The sequence below is a fragment of the Indicator indicator genome, chromosome 4, assembly GCF_027791375.1.
Source record: "Indicator indicator isolate 239-I01 chromosome 4, UM_Iind_1.1, whole genome shotgun sequence".
Classification (NCBI taxonomy): domain Eukaryota; kingdom Metazoa; phylum Chordata; class Aves; order Piciformes; family Indicatoridae; genus Indicator; species Indicator indicator.
Genome location: NC_072013.1, coordinates 10,959,525 through 10,975,652, shown reverse-complemented (window position 1 = coordinate 10,975,652; position 16,128 = coordinate 10,959,525). Strand labels below are relative to the sequence as shown.

Here is a 16,128-nt window from a genome sequence, read left to right as displayed (position 1 = left end):
AGGATTTGTCAAGATGAAGGGAAACTTGCTTTTGATGCACAAGCATTCTGCTTGCTCCAGCTGCATTAGTGTTAAAGGAGCCGCAGCCTGAAAGCTTGTTCTTTTAAGAGCTCCCCCACTTTCCCCATTTCCCTTGACATATGAAGCTTGCATCAAGGGTGTAGGCCTGACTGTCCCTGGAAGGGGATGCCCAGAGAGCTGGGTAATGTTTCACAGGGCTAAGCAAAACAGGAGCTCCTCCCTTGAATGAAAACTGGTGGGTGTGGGGAGAAGCTTGGTCGCAGTGTGATGGGAAGGTACATCACACTGGTTCAGGGGTAGGAGGCTGCTTTTGAACAAGGTGCCACAGGGAAAATATCAGACCCTCAACTTAAAACTAGTTCTGTCCCAGCACAAACTGCTGGGCAAGGCCAAGCATTTTCCTGCATCCATGGGTGTGCACAGAGAAGGGAGCTCTGCAGGGGTCTGTAAAACCCATGTCAGACTAACTCACCACAGATCCCACGTCGAACCCACTCTCCGCAGTAGAGACCCAGACAAGAGAGCTCCCCTCTTTTCCAGACACTGTTCCATGGCCAGTCCTGTCACAACAAGGTGGCAACAACTCCTCTCCACAAAGAAATTGTAATCCACAGAGAGAGATCTTTGCATGCCCTGGGCCTCATGTCCTCCTTCTGTAGAAAAAGACAAAGCCCTGCTGTACCAGCCCCCTGGTACCAGGGCTGGGAGACAGAGCCACCTTCCAGCATCCCTGAGAGTTGCTCTTGCTTGGGCTGCCTTCCAGACACAGAGGAGGGCCTGATTGCAAGGAATGGCTTCAATGGCCAAATTCTAATGAAGCCATTTGGAGCTTTCTAGAAAATGCAGATTCATTTTGTAGCCCCCCTGTTGCCTTGCATTTCACACAAACCCCATCAGTTTTCGCAGATGCAAAGGCACTGCTGGAAGCCAGGGACCTGACAGCCAGGTCCTTACCCATCTGAGGGCAGCTGTACTGCTTTTACAGTTAATGGAAGCATTTTAGCATTTTTGCCAGATGGGATGGGACCAGAGTCATGGTGCTATCAGCAGTATCTTTGTGGTACAGACCTCTGCACAGCTCCCTCAGCAGAGGAGCTCATTGCACCTCAGAAACTTTCTTCCATGACCTTCCTCCTTCTAAGAGGATGATGTTAGTGGCATTTCAGAGGTGGAGAAGAAACTGAAGCAGTTCTGACTTGTTCAGAACACCTCACTGTGCTGCTGGAAATGAAAATAGACAAGTTTGCTTCTAACCCTGACACCAAGCATGAGGTCCCAGCACTGAGCCACTTTTGCACTCAGCCAGGGAATGGGGACAGCCCAGAAGATGAGGAGCTGTGCACAGGGGCTGGTGTGACAACCATGCCTGAATTAAAGGACCCCTCCAGGCAGGGCTGATGCTGCATCTTTTTATTTTATTTTTATTTTGCTTCACTAAGCAAATGCAGAGCGAGTGATAGAAGGAAAGAAAAAGGCTGCTTGGAAAAAACAAAACAAAACAAAATTAAAATCAAACAGGAGGAAAGAGGGAGCTGCTGGAGTACAAGGGGAAAGTGAGCTGCTAACAAGAAAGAAGTTCATAGAGGCCAAGCCCGCACTAACTCTTCATAAAATACAATACTGAAAATAGGATCTGAGAGTCTCCAAAATACAATATCTTAAGGGGTCAGCAATAATACAAAACAAGGTTCATTATGTACAAACGAGTTCTGCTCTTGGTCTCTGTACAACGCTGGCAGTGGGAGGCACGGGGACATGCTCAGTGGAAGTGTTGGGGTGGAGGAGGGTGTGCTTGGACCCAACAGTGGTTCTTTGTGCAGGGGTGGAGGCAGAGGATGGGCAATGCAGTGGTATCTGGTGACCAGCAGGTCCTGTCTGAACCTCGAGAAGAGTGGAGTTATGTTGAAGGCTTTCTTCTTCCTCACCCCACTGGCCACGCATACGTGGTTGCAGCTAGCTGTGTCCAAATCTGTCATAAGTGGCTTCAGGGGAGCAAAAGCAGTTTTCAAGAGGGAGAAAAGAGGGATGTGAGGGCCCTTCCCTCACTTCTCCCAGTCCTTGAACAAGAGCCATCCTTCCTCTCCAGGGAGCCCCCTCCACTCCCAGTTTAGGAGGAGAGGAGAGGCTGGAGCAGTGCAGAGTGAGTTCAGGGTGCTTGAAGAGAAACAAGCCAAGGAGGAGCCTGCTGTGAGGCCTGGCAGAGCGCACAGGGACTCCCATGTACAAACATGGGGCGACCTGCCACAGCCCACATCTTCAGCACTCATGTCCCACACTGTCCTTCCATCAGATGGCAGCTGAGGGAATGGAGTGAGGACACATTTCAGCCTTTCCGCAGGGCTTTTGCTGGAGAGGAAGAAGGGTCAGAAATGGGTGTCTGGGTGCTAAAGAGGATGGCATAGGCTAGAGAGGAGGTCATTTCAGCATCAGACTGGACAAGTCTGGCCTGAAGGGTGGTATGGTAGGAGTTTACTAACTTTGGTGTCAGCAGTTGGAAGGAAGAGGTCTAAAACTCTTTGGTGACCTTGGCCAATTCCAGCATGCCATCTCTTTCCTGACAGATGTGTCTGTCACAAGACATGTCCGTGTGTCCTCAGGGGCTTTCACAACACTCCTGTGCACACAGAGGACCTGAGGGGAACGATGGCTGTCCAACAGCCCTCCAGTGGGCTGCAGAGCTCTCCTTGGTGATTCCTAGAAAAGACCCCATTTGGCAGGAAGCAGCACTGGGGATGGAAAGCTAGGATGGGGATTGGGTTAGGAGAAAGGGTTTATCTCACCCACTCTCAGAGGGGGAGGCCTGCAGAATGGAAAGTGAGAAAGGCCTCTGTTCTGGTTAACACTGCACTGTGGGGCCCAAGCTGGGAACAGAAAGGGAAATACCACCCCTGCCAAAGCAAGGGTGCCAAGGGTGGACAGAAGTGGCGTGTGGGGGAAAATTCTTTTAGGTTTCAGAGCTCTGGTTGCCCAGAAGCTGCTGGCTAATTTTTATGGCGGTTTATCTGTCTGGGATCTGTCTCCCCCACTCCATTTGTGTGCAGATCTTTGCAGATAGTTGGTGTGGAAGTTATGTAGGCATGTCCCTCAAGAGAAAACTAGAGCAAGGAAGAACTAGGTTTTCTCTCAACGGAAGCAGAAGTGTGCTAACAGATGGAGGGGAAGAAATGAGCTCAAACTCTCCAGAGCCATCTCTCCAGCAGCACCAGCATCACCCACTCCTAAGCCAGTAAATCCAGCACTCTCTCTTCTCTCCTTCAGGTGCATCTGATGTAGCCAAAGGGTACACGGCTAGGGACAGCCCCCTTGGTCTGGAGGCTTTGGGGGAGTGAGCTGAATAGTTTGGAGGCTTCCCCTGATCTCCCTCTGCTCCAAAGTGAGCCCACATCCATAGGGTAGTGCTCATTTAAGCAGAAGGTAAGGCCAGGAGAAGAGGGCATCTCAGGACTTTGCCAGACATTTATTGCTGGTTCTGGCAGTCCTGTGACTCCCTTCAGAGAGATCAGTACTAATGGGAGGACACGGGGAAGGGGAGGAGCTGAACCCAAAGCCAGTTTAGGAGTGTCTGAATGCAGCGTCCTCTCCTGCCAAGTCCCCTCAGTTGCTTGGTGAGGAAGGAATCCTGCAATCAGACAGATGAGGCCTTGAGGTCCAGCAGCTGCTACAAGTATTCAGCTGTCTCACTGGAGCTTGTCTCGCTGAGGAAAAAAAAAGACAAGGCATCAGTCAGGGTTCATTGCAGCCTCCTATGCAAATTCACCTTTCTGTGTGCCCAGCTGGTTTGCTCTGACTAGGATGGAGCCCTTCCCCAGGGCTGGAACCCTTCCCCAGGGCTGGAACCACCTGAATCACCCAGTTCTACTCAGCTCTGTGCCAGCAGGACACTGCTTTATGGAGTCCCAAACTTCTACTCTAGAAAATAAACTTGGTCTTACGCTCCTTGCCAGCACTGGCCTCTTCCAGCCACTGCTCTTTAGCTAATTGCCTGCCCTTAGCTTGCAGCAGAAGGGACATGCCTTTGCTCACTCCCAAACACCATGCTGTGTTTTGGGGCTCACAGGATGCCCCCCACGTGCTTACCTCTCATGGAATTGCTCTTTGAGGTGGGTGAGAGTTGGGTCAGTTCGGTTCCGGTCAGAACCCTCCAGCTGGGATTTGCTCAGATATTTTGCTGTCTCATGTGTCCTGGGCAGATGAGGTCTTCCTTCTTCAGTCTGCCCTTTCTCAGCCTCCCACCCCTCGGGATGGTCCCTGGTTAAGAAGGAGCTATAGCTCTCTTCTAAGGAGCCAGCACCCTCATCATAGAAAAGGAGACTCCGTGACTGAACTGGAAAACAGGAGAGCATGATGGGTTAACAGTGAGGACAAGGTGTCTTCCAGGGGCCACATCCTATGGCCTTGTCCATGTGCAACTGTGCAGGAGACCTGCTCTGCAGGATACCCACCCCCCCCCCCCAGCTTCAGGAGGCAGATGTGAACACACAGCCTCTTCAGAAGACAATGTGCCCAGGGACTTTTCCCTCATGGTCCTTCCTTTGCAACTTGTTGTGCTTTGGACAGTGGTTAACAGAGAAGGACAAAAGGCCCAGAGAAGGTGCTCTTACCAGAGCTTGTGCCACTGCCATGCTGGGAATCTCCCCTCACCAGAGCCCCAGCATACAGGGTAGGCATTGAGGGGAGGACACTACCCCTGAACCAGGAGTGTTGAGAGAGGAGATGCAAAGGGCTTGACAGGAGGAACCACGTGAGACTCACTCTTACTAGTTGTGTAAATGTCTGCCGCTGGTGCTGCTTTCACTGTCTGTGATGCTGAAGAGAACTGGGGGAGGCAGGGCATTAGGGATCCCAGGATCAGCACAAAGCAGAGTGCCAGTACCTAGAGAGGAGATCAGCACAGTTAGTGAGGAAACACTCCCCCTGCTGCCGCCCACGAACACGAGGCTGTGTGAGAACCTATGGTCAGGCTGGCAACTGGGTCACTGTGGTCCCCGGGGAGGGAAAGGGCTCACTCTGCTAATCTCTGCTGCAAATCTAAGAAGGGAAGTCAGAAGCTCTGTTGTGCTGCTTTATTTGAAGCATTTCAGCTTCAGTGGTGAGAACTTTCCTGTCCAGTTGATAAGAAATGGTGAGAGGCATAGCTGGGGAACAATTTGAGAGAGGGAGACTCAACAGAAGTGATCAATCCTGCCTTGACCAAAGGGAACCCAACCACTGTCTCAGTAGGAGCCAGAGGGGGCTGCAAGAAAACAACCTCATTGAGAGAAACTTGTCAGGTACCACAGCACATAGCAAAGTGCAGCTACTGTCCAGGCAAGGACAGAAATGACAGCAGATTTACCCTGGGCTGCATCAAGAGAAGTGTAGCCAGCAGGTCGAGGGAGGTGATTATCCCTCTCCACTCCACTCTGGTGAGACCCCACCTGGAGTACTGAATTCAGTTCTGGAGTCCCTATTGCAAGAAAGATCTGGACATGATCAGAGGGCTGGAGGTCCTCTCCTATGAAGACAGACTGAGAAAGCTGGGGTTTTTCAGTCTGGAGAAGAGAAGGCTCTGAGGAGACCTTATTGTGGCTTTCCAGTATCTGAAGGGGGCCTACAGGAAAGCTGGTGAAGGACTTTTTAGGATGTGAGGTAGTGGTAGGACTAGGGGGAATGGAACAAAACTAGAAATGGGTAGATTCAGATTGGATGTTGGAAGAAGTTCTTCACCACGAGGGTGGTGAGACACTGAAACAGGTTGCCCAGGGAGGTGGTGGCAGCCTCATCCCTGGAAGTCTTTAAGGCCAGGCTGGATGGGACTCTGAGCAACCTGATCTAGCATGAGGTGTCCCTGCCCACGGCAGGGGGGTTGGAACCAGAAGATCTTTGTGGTCCCTTCCAACTCTGACAATGCTATGATCTATGATTCTTTAAAGAACTGCAGCTGCCTTGTATCTCTTAGCAAGGATGGAGAGTCCAAGGAAAGGGTTACATTTATGCTTGACACACAAGTATGCAGGACCATGTGCTTGTGCCTTCTGCTGCCAGGCAGACTAGTCAGAGCTACTGGGCAGTGATAAAAGGAGAGAGGCAGATGAAAGCTCCCTGGAAATCTCCCTCTGGTATTTCTGCACCTGCCTGTAAATTCTGCCATAACAGTAAAGCTGCAGGGCGAGATGTCAGCGCTGCTCGTAAGGGACACTGCAGAGTTTGGAGAGCGACCCGTAGAGAGCAAGAGGGAACACCTGCGAAATGACACAGAGGCAAATGTTTATTACCTCAATCCCCACGGATGCCGTGGGTGGTGCACAGCTAGCAGCCGCCAGCTCAGCGCTCAGACTGAGCATGTGGAAGAGCAACGCCTCTGCTGGTGATTTCTGCCGCCCGAGTATCAAGTGGCTAAGTTTGACCTATGGGGACACCTGTTGGGACAGCCAGCAATTGCTTGACTGCTTTTCAGAACCCCTGTTTCGGAATAGCCGTGCCCAAGTACCACACAGAAACTGGGCCATCAAGGTAATTTTGACCACTAGTGGAATCTAGGAGACGTGGAGGACCAAAAAAAAACACCAGCACGGAGATACTACACCACGTAAAGAGAGATTCTAATTGTCCAGACTCTTTATGGCTGGTTTTAAGGTAAGGAAATTAAATGTAGACAGTATAGATGCTGTCAAAGCACATCCTATCAGGCCCCTGAGGCATTTAGACCCCCTGTTACACAAAAACAGGGGGAAAAAAAATCTGGATAGATGTTGATTGGAATTATCATAGTCAAACACACAACTTCCAGAAAGAGGAGCGAGCACTGTGAAGCCTGCTCTTCTCTTCTGAACCAAAACAGGCTTTCTGGGCTGGGAAAGAGCAGTATAGGTGACATCTTGCTTTAACATGGCTTTCAACCAGGCTTGTTGGTTTTACTTTTGTTTCAGGGAAGTGCAAAGTCCTGCATCTGGGTCAGGGCAATCCCAAGCACTGATACAGCCTGGGCAGTGACTGCCTTGAGAACAGCCCTAAGAACAGGACTTGGGGGTGCTGGTAGATGAGAAGCTCACAGTGTACACTTGCAGCCCAGAAAGCCAACCAGAGCCTGAGATGCATCAAGAGAAGTGTGGCCACCAGTTTGAGGGAGGTGATTCTCCCCCTCTACTCCACTCTGGTGAGACTCCACCTGGAGTACTGCATCCAGTTCTGGAGCCCTTATTACAAGAAGGATCTGGACGTGATGGAATGTGTCCAGAGAAGGGCCACAAGGATGATCAGAGAGATGGAGCTCCTCCTCTGTGAAGATAGGCTGAGAGAGTTGGGGTTGCTCAGTCTGGAGAGGAGAAGAATCCAAGGAGACCTTATTGTGGCCTTCCAGTATCTGAAGGGGGCCTACAGGAAAGCTGGTGAAGGACTTTTTAGGGTGTCAGGGAGTGATAGGACTGGGGGGAATGGAACAAAACTAGAAATGGGTAGATTCAGATTGGATGTTAGGAAGAATTCTTCGCCATGAGGGTGGTGAGACACTGGAACAGGTTGCCCAGGGAGGTGGTAGAAGCCTCATCCCTGGAGGTTTTTAAGGCCAGGCTGGATGTGGCTCTGGGCAACCTGATCTAGTGTGAGGTGTCCCTACCCATGGCAGGGGGCTTGGAACCAGATAATCCTTGAGGTCCCTTCCTGACAATGCTATGATTCTATGATATTTGAACTCTGACTGATGCTCTAGTTTGGATCCAGTTCAAACTTTGTTAACACTTAATAACTTCTGGGCTGACTCTGAGTAACATTAATCTCATTGCTTTTGACCAACTCACTGTTTTGACTCCTTAATAAACGAGGGAAATGAAGCTAGAGGAAACTACTGCAAAAACAGTTGGAAAGGTGAAGGCAAAATTAATCAGAAGAAGACATCCTGAGAGCCTGGTTATCAAACAGTTCAAACTGTCACACTGGGAGGAAGTAGCAGATGGAGTAGCAGAGAGATCCATTACAGCTCTGGCATGACCCAACATTTTAAAGCTTGATTTGGATGATGGACTGTATCAAATCTGCAGATGGGAGAGACTACAATCAGAATGGCTTTTGGTCAGGATTCCAATTCAGAACAATCTTGACCGTGGGGAGAAGTGGTCCAAGAGAACAGCAGACAGACAAACGCTGAGCTCTGCTGAGCCCTGCTGAGCCCTGTGAAGTGGCAGGAATGATTAACAGAGGAAACACATCACATGGCCAGGCAGCTGTTGTACAGAAGAGGACCTGTGAGTTCAAATGGAGGGTGAGGTGAACACAAGCTGGTGTCACTTTGCAAAGGCCAAATCTCAGCCCAGGCAGCACCAACAGGCTTTCTGGCTGGCTCTGTACCAGCCTTCAGGTGGCACATTGTGCCCAGTACATCCAAAAAGATGCAAGGCAGTCAAAGAAAGTCTGGAAGACAGCTTTGGGAACAAGCAGTGACTCAGTAACTCAGCCTGCAAGGGAAGACTGAAGAAATCATGGTGATTTAGCAGAGTGGGCTGAAGGGAGCTGCTCGAAAACAATAGTTTTCAAATATGCACAATGCAGCTGCACAAAGGGAGGGTAGACTGAGCTTGCTTACAGTGAGCAGAAGATTTAATAGGCTTAAGCTATTTTAAGAATGATCGAGACGAGAGAGCAAGAAAGCTTCATCTGGGAAACGTAACAAAGCACTGGAACAATCTTCCTGAGGAGGCTGAGGGCTCCTCATCACTGGAACTTCAAGAACTGGCTGGATAAATACCCAGCAGGAATGACACAGAGCTAAAAAGGAAGGGTACTCTGCTTCACTCCCATGCTGCAAGGCATGATGATGACTCTATATATCTGTTGTGATAAGGGGTGCTGTATTTGAAAATGGAAAATGGGGACCTATGAGGCCTAGGAGAGGAACTGGCCCAAGATAGAAAAGCAAACTGCAAATTCTTGAAATGCTTCAAAGCTAGGAAGCCTGAGAGAGTTGGTGTGTGGGCTGGGATGCCATAGAATGAAAAGAGCAGCAAGGAGAGATAAGACACTGTTGGGAAGCTAAATTAGGTGCTTTATCAGCTTATATCACAGAGGATGCCTGGAAGGCACCTCTTCTGGACTTCCACATTCCAGGTAGTAGGGATAAAGAATTGCTGGAGCCAGGGGTGCTCTGATGAGCTGCTACATTAAGGAGCAATGAGTCACTGGGCCCAGCTGGGTCACACCCAAATATGTGGAAAGAATTTGGGAAAGAAGACACACAGCAGCCAACAGAAAAGACAGTCACTCATTAAAGTGTGGTCTGAGATGGGGGCAGCAAAGAGCAGCAAAAGTCAGAGCAGATTTTGAAAGGAGAAAGTGCTGGAAATTACACAGCAGGGGCTCTGGAACCAAGGACACTGATTGAAGCGAGAGCGAAAAACAACCCCTCAGGACACTGAGGGTGCTGAGAAAGTGGGGCAAGCACCTCCCCATCTGTTTGTGTTTCATGCCTGTTAACAGCACAGAAGTGATAAGGGGATAGAGATAACCAACTTTGACTTGTTTGTCATAAGCAGCCGTAAAGCCAGTCCCGCAAAGACATCACAGGGATGAAGATTATCTTTACACCATGGATCAGAAACTTCCCCCCTGGCAAAAAATGAGACAAAAATTAAGCAACTGCCTCTGTTTATGGCCATGCACTGGCATGCCCCACAACTCCACAGTGAAGCCAGTTTTGCTCAACCATGATCCTCCACTTTGAGAGAGGCAAGCAGGACTACCAAGACCAGCAGACAAGCCCAAATCATTTTGTTTAGTCCAAAGGGCGAACGAAGAGTGTTCCATCTGGATTTGACAAAGCCTGATGTGCAGGCATAGCAAGCACAGATGCCATTCCTTGCTGGTAAACACAAGGCAATGCCCACTGGGAGGAATACTTGGAAGTGTTTGTCTGCCCAGCTGAGTTACACATTAAGTGAAAGTGAACTCGACCCATTCCAATGGAAGCTCATTGAAGATTTTTGTTGAATGGCCAATAGCTAATGCAAAGCAAACAAAGTGCTGCCCTGCCCAGAGAGCAGAGCAGCAAAACTGCAAGGATTATTCTGCTGATGTTGCATAAGCAACTGATGCTACCAGTGTCTGTGTGACACAGGGCCCAGTCCTGCTGACTCTCAATGCAAAAGGGGAGAGCAGATGTAGCTGGCAAGAGAGGCAGGTGGCAGAGAAGAGGGACAGAGACAGGCAGTTGGCAAAGCTGTCAGGGGAAGCATGGCCAAGAAGGAAGATGGAAATGAAGTTTATACCATTAGGCAGGTCCCGGTCTGCGTGGAAGCCATTTTGTAAGGTCTGCAGACTTTCCCAGCTACCAGAGCCTGCAGCTTCTGTAATTGCTGGAGCAGAGTCCTAGGATAGGAAACAACCCAAACCAAAACTTGATAAGGAGGTAGCAGCCAGTATGTGATGCAAGAATACCACTACCCCCTTCACATTTTACCTTGAACTTCCTTTTTTGTGAAAATAAGCATCTCTCCCTTGCTATATCTCGCCCAAGTTCTCTGACCAAACAGGCTTGGGAAGCAAGAAACATAAAAGGGTGAGTTTGAGATATAAAGTGTACAGGAACTGTGTGAGGAATGCCCCAAGGGTCTGTCACATGGAGGTAAAATCCTTTGCCTCTTCACCAGCAGATCCATTCACCCAACTTTCACTGCAACTCCCCACCATTATGAATGTGCCATTCATTGAAGACTCCTGGGTGCCTCAAAGCCCAGGCAGTCATCTCCCAGGGTGATGGAGAGGCAGGCTACCATGAAAAGCAAGCTCTGAGATGGAGGCTGAACTTTGCAGTCAGTGCAGACCTTGAGAACAGGCCTGCCTGCTCCCACTTCACTCAGAGACACACATCCTGCAACTCGACTGGTGCCCTGGACCATATGGTGGAGAGAGAACTAAAAGCTAGTTTTAATCCCTTTCAGCATCTCCAGTCTTGGCAAGCTCTGCAGAGGGATGTGGGCAAAGCCAAATCTCGAGTTCAGCAATTGATGCATTCTCTGGCTGCCCCAGCTGGAACATGTGCTGAGGTCTTTCTGCCTCATTTAACTGAACACAGGCATTGGTGCACATGAAAACAAAACTGGTAGGTGTGTTACCATGAGCTACCAAACACTTCACCAGGCTGGTGAAGAAATCTGGGATGAAAGAAGCTGCAGAGCCCACCGTTCCCAAGGGCTGCAAGTTACTGAAGTGCAGACTACTGCATGTTCCCCCCTGGGAGCACTGACTGCTCTACACAAATATGTTTGAGCTTTTATAAAATGCCAAGTCCTAAGAGCCAGGAGATTGCAGGAGAATCTCAGATTTATGTCTTTCCAAATCATCTTCTGCTCCTTGTACATGTGGAGAGAAGCAGAGAGCGTCTCACTGGCAGTGCTCAAAGACCAAGCCCAACTATAAAGAGTACAATGTGTATTTTGAAAATAAAATAATAACTTCTTGGCTTTTTGACCAATCTCATTTTTCTGGGCAGGGCTCATGATTTTTCAGCAGCAGGGCTGCCTGTGCTCCTGCAGAGGCTGGGCAGCAGGCTGTGCCTCATGGATAAGAGCAGTTGGGTGGCTGTGTCTGTGGCAGGTGGGGAGGCTCTGGCTACTTGCACACCTCCACCAGACCATGCCTGACAACCCCTGGTCCCAGCACCAGCAGCTGGCCTGGAAGATGAGGCCACAGCACTCATGTCAGAGATGGAAGGAAGGTGTGCAGCCTCAGGGAGTACTCCATGAGCTGTAGTGGCAGCAGAGATGGCAGGGGAAGAAAATGGCTCTCTGGCTGCAATTCTCTCCTTCACATGGGGCTGGAGGTGATAGAAATGGGACTATAGAAATGAGTGTCCCCCTCACCAGCCTGGCAGCTGACCCTGCCCTTGCTCACACCTGCTATACCTAGTGAGAGGGAGCAGAGCTGGGCCCTCCTCCAGCTCCTGTTCCCCATCCCCACTGCAGAGATGGAGATCTTCATTACTTGCTTCCAAGGAAGCAAATTCCCCTGGTGATCAGCTGGCCAGCTCTGCCTGTTAGGAGCATAAATGCTCACCAGATTCCTGAGCAAGAGAGCCAGGGGCCTGCTTTGGGGCTGTGGGAGCAGACTGCTCCTTTCAGGTCAGCAGCAGCAGATGGGAGGGAGATTCTCTGCACTTGCTTTTCAAGGGGTAGAGGTAGGGCAAGGGCCAGGGTACCACATGCACAGAGAGGTGCCCTGGATTTAGTGGAAGCTGGGATCTCTGCCTTTATCAGAGAAATGGGCTGTTCCTGTATCCACCAAGTTCAGCTCTTTCTCAAGAGAAATCTGAAACAGCCACATTACACTTGGGGCCTTGTTTTCCTCCAAAGAGCCCAAGAGCAGAAAGAGTGGGGTTGAGAGGCTGGTGTGAGAAGCCTCCTTCGATGCTGCTGCCCTGGAGACAGCCAGAGGCCTGGAGGGCAATGGGGAAGGCAGCACCAGCCCAGTGGGCTGCAGGGAGGAGGAAGACATGGGAGAAACACGCCTTCCCTCCCTCCCCTCAGTGCTGCAGCTTGGCCTGTCTGTCCCAATACAAACATTCCAGGCTCACTAACCAAACCCAGCTGCCTTGCTGCTGCCTTGCTGCTGCCATGGGCTGCAAACCAGGGCCTTGCCAAACAGTGCCTGTCCCACCAGAATCTGAGAGAGCCTGCCTTGCTCTTTTTGCTCCTCTGCTCACCACTCCCCTGGCTTCCCTTCATGCCCACCCTGCCCTGCCCACTGAGGGTCAAGCCCCTCTTACCTGTTTGCATTTTCTAAGGTCTCCACTTTTTTCCAGAGCTCATTGTTTTCTGTTGTGTATGTCTCAACCCTGCAGGAACAAACCCCATAGCCAGTTAGGTACAAAGGCTGGAGAGAGACAGAAAATGTGTTCCTCGTACTGTGGAGGCTCAATAGCCTCCTTCATCACCTGCAGATGTTCCTGACCCATCGGGGCTGCAGCCAGCCCCGATGGACCAGGGTTGAGGCTGCAGGTGGACACTTAATGATGTGGCAGCTCCCAGGTCAGGCTGGGAGAACCAGCAGCACCCGGTAACAGGCTGATCAAGTCAGGACAGACCCAAAGTTATGCAGATATTTCCATCTATTCCAAACCTCTCTAAGGAGCATGGAAAGGGAACAGGGGGATACAAATTCAAACCTCTGCCACTCAGACAGAACCTGTCCTGGCCGTGTGCCTTGCGTTTGAAGAGCAGGCAGCTCTGCGCAAGTGCTGGGCCAGCTCCGGCTGCAGGCGCTTGAGGGCAGCAGAGAACCTGCAGGCTCCTTCCCACTGCTTCGGAAGGGAAAGTGGTTAGGCTACAGCTGGGACGAGGGAAGGGGCAAGTCTCCAGGTCTGCAGGAAGGCAGGCCAGGGACACAGCCTGATCCTGCTGGAGGTTTTTCCAGCACAATCTCCGAATCAGGTGTTCCGTGTTAAAACTGGGCTAGCAGCAAAGGTATCAAACCGAACGGTGAAGGGCTGAGTATAGCCTCTGACAAACCAGCTCCAGCAGAAAGCCAAGCTGACCAAAGACTTGTTCCATTTAAAAAAATCACTGAATGCTGCTTTTGGTTCACATTAAACCTGGCATTGTTTGAAAGCCATCTGTCACAGTACTGTAGCAGTGTAACCAGCCACCGAGTCACAGGACGTTAGGGGTTGGAGGGGACCTCCAGAGATCATCAAGTCCAAGCCTCCTGCCAGAGCAGGACCATATAACCATGCACCCATTTACTTCACTGGGCAGAGATTCACACTGTACGTGTGAATACTTCACACCACTGCAAGTAATTTTTTTTTTTTTTGGTGAACACTTCACACCATGGCAAATGTTATTTCTTTTGTGAGTATTTCACAGTATTATTTATTTCACAAGTGTTCATCAGGATGGTCGAAGTGTGACAGTGAGACAAGATCTCTTTCCACCCTGACTATTCCCACCAGTAGGTTTGTGTTCCCTCCTGTCTTCCCCTTTGTGTGGGCTACGTGAGATACACCACAGCCATGTCTGGACCAGCATGGAGAGCCCTGGACCTGCCACCTAAGCAAAGCCAGCCAGCTTCCCAGGTCCAGCTTGAAGGCTCTGGCTCTCAGCGTGGGACATGAGCTGGAGGTGAAGTGCTCTGATGCCTGGACACATACACAAATGCCAAGGTGCTGCCTGTGAAGGGGCATGAGAACTTGAAGGTGCCTTGAGTCATCTGTTTTTATTCAGCATTTCTGTGCGCTTAGAGAAGACAAACAAATAGCATCAGGGAGAAGAAGTAATTAAAACTGGGTTTGGGCATTGAGGTTTTCCCATTTTTCTGGTAACAGGTGGTGTTAATAACAGGGAAGAAGATGGTGTTTAAACAGAAATGTGAATTTGCAGCTTGATGCTGTCATTCTTTGCCTGGCAATACCCATCAGGGGCTGCTAGTACAGAGAGAACCCTAGGATCAGGCCCTCAGGAGTTCTTTTCTATCCTGTAAATGCCATGTGATGTCACCTTAGGCTTACACCTGCCATGCATGCAGGACCTCAGGATTGCAAGGAAAAAGAAAAACAAAACTCATGCAGAAAATGGTGGAAAGGAAGTGAGTGTGAGGAATAACTGTAGAGAAAAGTTGGGGGTAAAAAGCTGTGATCAACACAAAAGCCCTCACTTCTAGTAGGGAAACATGACTCTTACCCCAGATCCCACCTTGCTGGTAGCCAAAATGGCCTATGTTCTGCAGGGGACCAGCCAAACTAAACAGCTGGAAACACAAGGTTTCTAGAGGAATCTTTATCCTGTAAGATGATTTCTAGGAAGGAGGGGAGTAGGGGCAGGATCCCAAAGCAAACTTCCGTGCAGCCAGCCTTGCAAGGAATTGTACTTTTTGAGCAATTCAGAGACAAAAACACTAGCAAGCAGGGCTGTGCATGGATAGGGCTGTGCATGGATAGGGCTCCTTTTCCAAATGCAAGATGGAGAACAAGAAACTTACTTTTTCTCTAGACATTCCACATATTCTTTCTTCTTTCTGCGACTCTCCTGAGCAGAGATCTGTGAGGGGGCAGCCATTAGATGGGAGTCAGTATCATAAGCCTCTAGATACTTCTTTGTATCTCTTACCTTGTCTGTTCCCTGCACACGAAGCACTCTAAAGATAAATAGGAAAGTTCCCTTCTAGTCTGCCATTCCTATTGGTCTCCAGGCCAAATCTGGGAAGGATGGATGCTGTAGGTATGCAGCCTTCTTTAGCCTGTAGGCCACAACCATTTGTTGCAGTATGCTTGACCCCCTTGCTGCTGAGAGCATCTTTAGGGTTGCTTTGAACTCCTCTGACTCACATGGGTATGTGCTGGGCCATTTGGGCAGATACTGCTCCAGACCATTTCTGAGTCACTAGGTGACTAATTCAGGGTCTTAGCATTTCTGAGGGCTTGCTAATCACAACCTAAAGCTGCACAGCCTCTGCCTGGCTAATGAGTCCTGTGCATCAGCCATCCTGCACCACACAATGTCTTTAGTTTCCCTGCCCCACAGCTAAGCCTGACCAGGTCCATTTGTCTGATCCAAGGTGCCCTAGCTTGTTGGCCCTATCCCAGGGGACACACACCCAGGTGCTGGGCTGGCAGCCACACTCATCAGATACAGCTCCATGCACAGCACACACGCAGAGATGCCCCAAGGCACCATTTCTGAGTGCTGGGAGGCTCATGCCAGTTAATCAAAAGTAGGACCCCAACTTTTCTGAGCAGCTGAGGTGAGGGTAACTATAGTGCTGGCCAGCTGAGGATGCTCTGGAATCATGGAAACTGCATTGTTACATTTTTTCGCAGTCACCTTGTTCTTGATTTTCCTCCTGACCCTCTTCAGTGCTTTCTCCTCTGCTTTGGTGAGAGGCAGCTTGGTAGGAATGGGGTAGCCCTCAGCAATCAAGGTGCGTTTCTCCTCTTCAGTCAAGAGCAGTGGGCCAGAGGTCCCTTGTAACTTCTGAAAACACAGAGCAGCCATCAGCAAGCAGTTCTATGCCAGTGACCCTCCTTAAAGCAGCTAGGAGCTCAGTACAATCAGATGCCGGACAATGCTATTTCCTGCTTTCAATCAGCTCCTGGGATCACAACTCAGCAGTTGCCTTCCCCTTTTACTTTAGATGGCATCTGCTCCT

General features: G+C 50.0%; 1 protein-coding gene across 1 annotated transcript in view; it reads right to left on the bottom strand.

The window, feature by feature from the left end:
- Positions 1 to 3,679: 3,679 nt before the first annotated feature.
- CREB3L1 (cAMP responsive element binding protein 3 like 1) overlaps positions 3,680 to 16,128 on the bottom strand; it is a 46,353-nt gene continuing 33,904 nt past the window's right edge. The window contains exons 6-12 of the mRNA XM_054400545.1: positions 15,804 to 15,953; positions 14,962 to 15,020; positions 12,752 to 12,820; positions 10,257 to 10,356; positions 4,774 to 4,894; positions 4,099 to 4,345; positions 3,680 to 3,716 (exon numbers count right to left, since the gene is read on the bottom strand). Coding sequence (XP_054256520.1) covers positions 3,680 to 3,716; positions 4,099 to 4,345; positions 4,774 to 4,894; positions 10,257 to 10,356; positions 12,752 to 12,820; positions 14,962 to 15,020; positions 15,804 to 15,953 — 783 coding nt within the window. The remainder of the gene's footprint in view (positions 3,717 to 4,098; positions 4,346 to 4,773; positions 4,895 to 10,256; positions 10,357 to 12,751; positions 12,821 to 14,961; positions 15,021 to 15,803; positions 15,954 to 16,128) is intronic.